Source organism: Acipenser ruthenus, unplaced genomic scaffold (assembly GCF_902713425.1).
Source record: "Acipenser ruthenus unplaced genomic scaffold, fAciRut3.2 maternal haplotype, whole genome shotgun sequence".
NCBI classification, from domain to species: Eukaryota; Metazoa; Chordata; class Actinopteri; order Acipenseriformes; family Acipenseridae; genus Acipenser; species Acipenser ruthenus.
This window is the reverse complement of record NW_026708377.1, coordinates 36,639-44,102: the sequence shown is the minus strand read 5'-3', so window position 1 is coordinate 44,102 and position 7,464 is coordinate 36,639. Positions and strand designations below refer to the sequence as shown.

Below are 7,464 nucleotides of genomic sequence, written 5' to 3'. Positions count from 1 at the left end.
TGTTAGAATGGCCAAGTCAAAGTCCAGACCTGAATCCAATCGAGAATCTGTGGAAAGAACTGAAAACTGCTGTTCACAAATGCTCTCCATCCAACCTCACTGAGCTCGAGCTGTTTTGCAAGGAGGAATGGGCAAAAATTTCAGTCTCTCGATGTGCAAAACTGATAGAGACATACCCCAAGCGACTTACAGCTGTAATCGCAGCAAAAGGTGGCGCTACAAAGTATTAACTTAAGGGGGCTGAATAATTTTGCACGCCCAATTTTTCAGTTTTTTATTTGTTAAAAAAGTTTGAAATATCCAATAAATTTCGTTCCACTTCATGATTGTGTCCCACTTGTTGTTGATTCTTCACAAAAAATTACAGTTTCATATCTTTATGTTTGAAGCCTGAAATGTGGCAAAAGGTCGCAAAGTTCAAGGGGGCCGAATACTTTCGCAAGGCACTGTACATAGATACATACATACATATTCACAATTGCATACACACACAGACCCTTGGAATCCAGATTTGATCTGAAACAAACAAGCAGAGAAAAACAAGCTAATGAAGATAAAGTTCAATGGATACAGAGTCACAGGACCAAACAGTATACAAAACACTCCTGAACGACTTGAGTTATTTATTTATTTTATTTCATCAAGCAAAATATAACTTGAAACCAGAACTGATGAATAAAAAATTCTAGTATTGATTAATCAAGTTATCAATCTATATTTAACACATTGTCATATTTTTTATGCTATAATAACAGTTGAATTTTATTTTCCACCCCACACCTCCCCTTTTAATTCCTGTGGTCATCCACCAATCTATAATCATTTCAAAGACTCCTGAATGTGGATACAAAGAAAACAGAGGAAACAGCGACATCTAATAGAGAACAGAAACCAGAAACTTGCTGTGATTAGAAACAACAAATCCATTACTATCAGTCTCCTGTCAGATCACAGACACGATAATATGCATTGATTCACCAATATGTAATCGAAGCTCTGGAAATTTAAGGACAGATGATCAATAATCAATGCATCTAAATAGATGCACTAAAAAATAATAATAACATAAGGAAAAGGCATATTTTACCTATTGGTTCCCTGTACAAAGGTATGTATGAAGCCCCAGGGTTTATAGATGTGCCAGCTGCACCTTAATCCCCAAATAGTTCATCTAGATACTATAATATCCATTTGACAGACACAATCCAATTCGAAACAAGAACATGGCTATCTGAGAATCTTGCCATTCATGTTTTTCAAAACTGCATATTTGAGACCTATGTAGCCAATGGAAGTGCAATATAGGTACACATTCTGGAATTATTTAGTGAGCTACAATCACCTTAAGAGACACTTATCAGTAATTTCTGTGGGAATTCTAGCACTGTGCAGAGATGCCAACTAAGTCTGCCACTTGGTGCTATTTATGTATTTGTAATCAATAAATACTTCGGACATATTGAACATTTTATGCTGAAAGACCTGTCCAATTTTGTGTGTTTATAATTATAAAAACACTAACCTGACAGATTAAACAGTAAAAATGAGGCTGCCTCGGCTCAACGTGTAAAAACAAATAATTCACCTTATTTCGCTCTGTAGGTGGTGCCGTTTTACCCCCTAACTTTCATACAAAGTTGTGTCAGATTGAACATTCCCTTCACCCGAGGAGTGGAGAGGACAGGCAGAGAGTTCAATACAAAGGTTTTCTTAAAACACAAAACAGTTTAGTTCAGCTGGCAGACTGTTACAGGGGAATCATAATCATTAATCCTAAATCCAGGATAGAGCGGCTCAGTGAATGTGGTTTGGAATCTGTGCAGGAGGGTCACTGTGTCAGAGACACCATAAAATGACAGAGTGCCGGCATTAAAATCCAGATACACTCCTATTTTGGGGTAGCGGGGGGCAGTTATTGCCGTGTGATTGTTATTGTGCCAGGCAGAGTAACCGGAACCAGAGCAGAACAAACTCCAGGACTTATCTTTGTATCCAAGGATACAGGAACCACCCCCTCCTTGCCTGCTGATTCCTTTATATGTGACTCCTATAAAAGCCCCAATCCCACTCCACTCAACCTCCCAGTAACAGCGAGTCCCAGACAAACCCTCTCTGCAAAGCACTTGAGAATAGGTGTCAAATCTCTCTGGGTGAGCAGGATATGGCTGTGTCTCTACCTTCCGTGTCACCTTTCTGTTCCCGTCAGACAGAGAGAGCTTTCTATGTGCTGTGTTGGGGTCCAGTGTGAGCTGACAAAACTCTGATTTAAGAGAAGAGGACGGTTAGTGGAGAGTTGGTTAGAAAAGTAAAATCACTGAGAAAATCTCCACTAGGTATGAATGTACAGAAAGACAGACTGATACATACATATTACAGCAGGTTATTTTTATAATGGCTGTTTCTGACATACAGCCTAAACTGATAAGACATTGAGGTACAAATGTACAGCAGGGAGTATTAAGATTATGTAATGATGCTATTCATTGTAAAATATTATACACTCCCCTTCAACAAGTATTGGAATAGATGAATACATGCAGAATGACTGGGGGTGGGTTTTTGTTGCCATTTTACCCACTCAGACCTTTCTCTCCCTAAATATCTTGGTATCCCTGAATACTGTTAGCTCTTCTCACAATGGAGTGACACATCTTTCAATCAAATGTTTCAGTGAAAACAGACTTACATGGTAAAACCTCAACTCTGTTTCTTGACTCTGGAGCCTTCAGACTGTAAACTGCACCTTCATTCACTGGGTAGAAAAATAGAATTGAAACATGTGAATTAATACAAAACACACACAAGAATCCAACAGCAATCTGTAAAGCAACAAGACTTATTCACTGCATTTCAGGATGTAAAAATCCGTACTTCAAGATGTTCACGATTACAATGAATATGTATTCCTTCTGTATCGGTGCAGCAGCCAAAGTCAATGTGAACACGTCTGCCACTGCACTGGAGTCTTGTGTTCCTTCCTCTCCATCACATATCTTTGCCCAACAGTATGGTGCCCATATTAGGACACCCTTGTGCATCAAACATACAGCAGTGATTGTCTGCTCCCAGCTGTCTCCTCCATGCTCCTTGTTTCAAATTATTTTTGGTGTTTTGGGGCGATCAGCCAATAATACAACCGTTTAAACCCTTTCTGCATTTTCAATGTTTAGATTATATGTTAATCACACAGCCTGAGGAAACTGCTGAATGTGAGCTGAAACAGTCATAAAGCTGCATCACTGAGAGCCACATTGGGACATTATTATAGTTTAAAAAATACTTACTTACTAACTTACTATTTCTAAATATATTTTGAAAAATTAAACAAAATAATATTTAACTATTTTAATTGTTATGTGAGAAGAAGAAGAAGAAGAAGTTTACAAATGAGAGGAGGCCATTCGGACCATCTTGCTCATTTGGTTGTTAGTAGCATAAGAATAAGGTGTTACACTTATGGAGAGCCATTTCAAGCCCAGAGATACCAATGCTCACATTAATGAACACATAGTCATCTTTGTTCTAGCTCTTAATACATTATTCAGGGGACGTACTAAAACTAATGACAAAAAAGGAATACCCATTAAAATCAAAAGACAGAACTGAGTGACAGATGATATCTTTAAAACCCATGAACTGACCCCTCAGTCTAAATAGTAGGAAGTCTAACATATGAACTAGACATGGAATGACAGCCTCGGAATCCCGAAACATACACTAAAACAATCATTGGCTTAATGCACTGATCAATGCACGTTTTATTATGGGTCTAAAACACTAAATTCAGATAAAAAGAAAAGACGGAGCGTTTGTGAATTCAGTTTAGCTTTTTACATGCAGTCATGTAACTGCCCAGTGTAACCATGTTAAATACAAGAAAGCAAGGGATTCATATAATTACTGTTCTGTTAAAAAGATGAAACAAGATTGTTCTGTCGCCCTCCAAAGCCAGTTTGTGTTTGTGATCACTTTTTTGTTGTTGTTTGTGTCTCGGGTTAACCTGTCTGATTAACACGCATGGTGCAAAAAAAAAGAATTGATTACTGTGGCATAGACTGAGAACGCACGGGAGCTTTGTGGAATTGTATTTTGTAAATGGTCAAAGACTGTATTACAGTGCTTTGTTTTGCAATAATGTTCACTGATTTTATTTGTATAGTATATGTGTTGATACTTTGTTTTAGACAGGGGCGCCATTTGTTAATTTTAGCAACAATACACATTAATGCAGACCTGTCAACTCTCCCTTATTTGCCAGGACTCTCCTCCCAGATTTTGTTACAGATTTTCTCCCATATTTTGTTCAAAACTCTAGTGTTAAACACCTTTATGTCTGCAAACCTTTAATTTCTGCAGAAGGTTACTGCAAAAGGTAATTTCCGTCGGTACCTAGCATTGTTTAGGGAGGTCCTGTGGAACGCATCTACAATAACTGCACATGCGATAAGCCACCCGATCTGGGACACTAATGGGATCAATGGGACACTATCAAGCAAAAATCATCCCATAGGAATGGGCCAGTAGCCTCCCAACAGGTAGAGTAGATCCGGATGTAGTAGCTGCTAGAGGGTGCAAAAAAGCAATGTTGAAATAATACTAAAAATGACTTTAACAGTAACACAGTTAGGTTTAGGGGTTGAGATTAGATTTAGGGGTAGAGATTAGGTTAGTTGTAAACATTAGGTTTAGGGGTAGGGGGTAGATTTAGGGGTTAGGAGGCTAGTAGGTACCTACTGTCCCATTCCTATGGGATGATTATTGCTTGATAACGTCCCATTCAATTGACTGATCTCAATCAGATTGGCTGGATAAGCCCTGGTAATAAATAAATAAATAAATAAAATATTATATATGTGAAGGATTTTGCTTACTCACGTTCATTTGCCCCTTAAGCAGACACAGACACAGAAATTGAAAGTTTAACGCGGTTGCACATTTTCATTGCACAAAACACAAAAGTAAATACAACAAAACTCCCACAAGGAGTGCTAAACTATACTTTGTTTAAGGAAAAGAAAAACAATTCTCACTGGACGGCTAAGCCGTTTACCAGTCACAAAGTCACTTTGAATACACGTACGTTTACACAGTACCTTACACCGACTGCCCAGTACAAACCTTTGGTTCCTGTTATACCTGCCTGCTAATTACAGGCAGGTGACACCCATCAAATTAAATCAAATAATTACACCGCTGGCTGTGCAAACACAGCCACACACCCACAATTATCTGTCATGGACAGAAATCAAACCAATCCCTGCCAGCCACCAACACATTTTTTACAGGCAGTGATTTGCCCTGCCACAACCCTAAGCAACGCTGGAAAAAGAAAAATGCTTTCTGTAAACTATGCAGGACTGATTTGAACGGTGGGATGTGGCATGAAGAATGACAATGTTTGTGGTAATCACTAGAGATCACAAAAACACCAAAAAGCCAGCGACACTCAGAAAACAAGCGCTTCAATAACATCTTTCACTGCCAAGGGAAAAATGGAGATCAAGAAAGTTACATAGGCAGAGACTTTTACATGTTGTGACTAGTTCAGCAAACCTGTAGTAGACATGTTCCTGGACTCACACACTGCAAGTATTCTGCAGGAAAGTACAAGTCACACACATACTGAAAGAGCATTTCTATTACAATTTCACATCAACATTTCTTTAGAAATTCAGATTGATTGATAATATGTGTTCATATACAGCAATAGTGTGTCCACTTAAAACAGAAGACAGTTGACAATGACATTTCACTAACAGTTACTGCTTTTCCCATCACAGCATGTTAGCTCTGCTTGTGGACAATCCATTAAGTATTAACTCAAGTGTAGCGCTTCCCATGTTTGGTTAAAGAAAAAAAAAATAGAACTAAAAAGAAAAAAACAGGACTTCAAAATCTGATTATTTACATTTTTGAAATTATTTCCTTTTTGCTTTAGAAAGATAATTTCCAAAACTTCCATTTGAGAGAATTATTTGTAAATCTAATATAAATTCTGTTTGTAGTCGAATGAACTCGAGTCTCATCTGAAAAAGACATGGCCTGTCAGGAGAACTTTTTAAACCAGGCAACAGACACTCTCTGTAGCAGCGGTTCTCACACTTCACAGTACTTTTTCACCAATAAAAATGACTTTGCGACCCCACTGCCCCAGTGGCACTGGAACAATTTTTAATGTGGGGGTGCTGAAAGCCATTCAACAAAACTGTAGCCACTGTATATGAAGGAAGCCATGCAAAGCCAGGGAGTGCGGTAGCACCCCCAGTACCCCTAGTTCAAGCACCCCTGCACTGCCCTGTGTTACTGCACAATAGTTAGTATTGATGAATAAAACATGCATTACAAGGCAACATCAACAATAATAAGACTACATTTTTTTAAAAAAAAATACCTTGAGCTTGGATGAACTCAAAGGCTTCAATTTGGGACATGATAAGAAGTTTACAAAACCAATCATTGCAGGCTTCAGTAGATTTTATCTTATAAAACAAAAGCATTTATCTGTTCTTTTTTTAGCTTTTAAAACAAAACTTTGTAATTGTGTGCTTTAAAAACAGTATGAACTAAGCTTACTCATTTCCGCTTGTTCTGGGGAAATTTAAATTACTGCAGCAGTAATAGCGAATGACAATGGCTTGTTTGAAGGCGGACAGCCAAAATGTCAAAAGTGTTTTAAAGAAGTGAAAAATAAGGGAGGAAACACCATCAATTTATTGAAACATCTTTCAGATCGCCACCCCGATCTCATTGCCGAAGTTTACTTTTCCTGTAGCTTCTTCAGTTCTTTCAGTTTAAGTGAATCCCCGGTGTGTAGTGCTTATAAAAAAGGCACATCAAAAATAACAAATAGAACAGGAATGCGCTGAAGCTGATCAAACAGGAGTTCACTGAAGCTTGTTTATTTCGTCATTACAGTGCATTTGCTATAAGCTGCACAAATATACTTTGCAGACGTGTCATTAAAACTTTACCGCATGTCAAAAATGTTAGCAATGTTTTTATATTCTTTGGATTTTGTGGTAATCTGTATTTTAAGTGTCATTGCTGCAAAACTCCTGTGTGTTGAATTGTAAGTATGCATGAGCATTGGAAAGATCAGGATGAATACTGACTTCATTGCTAGCATATCCATTTCCATACAGATAACAGCATCAATGTGATGCTTCGCCTGCAGAGGAAAGCAGAGGACATTTTGGAAGCTTCTGAGTCACACTGCAAAGTCCGCCAATGCAGACAGCTGCAGGTTCAGCATGAACGGAATAAAAATCACTTCCAGTTTATTATAGTAGCCAGAGTGGTTGTGTTTATTCCCTAATGTAACACATTACTGTGTCCATTTAAAAAAAAAGTTTTACAATGTACATGAATTCATCAAGCTAGTCTAGTTTACCATTGAAAAAAGAAACAAGGACCAGGGGTCACAAATGGAGATTAGATAAAGGGGCATTCAGAACAGAAAATAGG

The 7,464-nt window shown here is 38.0% G+C and overlaps 1 protein-coding gene across 1 annotated transcript; it reads right to left on the bottom strand.

Annotated features, from left to right (window-relative positions):
• Positions 1 to 661: 661 nt before the first annotated feature.
• On the bottom strand, positions 662 to 6,431 carry LOC131732034 (tripartite motif-containing protein 16-like). Its single transcript, XM_059021044.1, has 2 exons — positions 6,392 to 6,431; positions 662 to 2,260 (listed from the first exon to the last, which is right to left on the bottom strand). The coding sequence occupies exons 1-2, from the start codon at positions 6,429 to 6,431 to the stop codon at positions 1,728 to 1,730; spliced, it is 573 nt and encodes a 190-aa protein (XP_058877027.1). The 3' UTR covers positions 662 to 1,727.
• Between the last annotated feature and the right edge of the window lie 1,033 nt (positions 6,432 to 7,464).

Bases quoted from the DNA above. Each gene is read 5' to 3' on its own strand.
- LOC131732034 (XM_059021044.1), bottom strand. From the start codon at position 6,431: ATGTCCCAAATTGAAGCCTTTGAGTTCATCCAAGCTCAAG. The intron at 2,261-6,391 runs GTATTTTTTTTT...CTCTTAAATCAG, and splicing joins TGAGTTCATCCAAGCTCAAG to AGTTTTGTCAGCTCACACTG.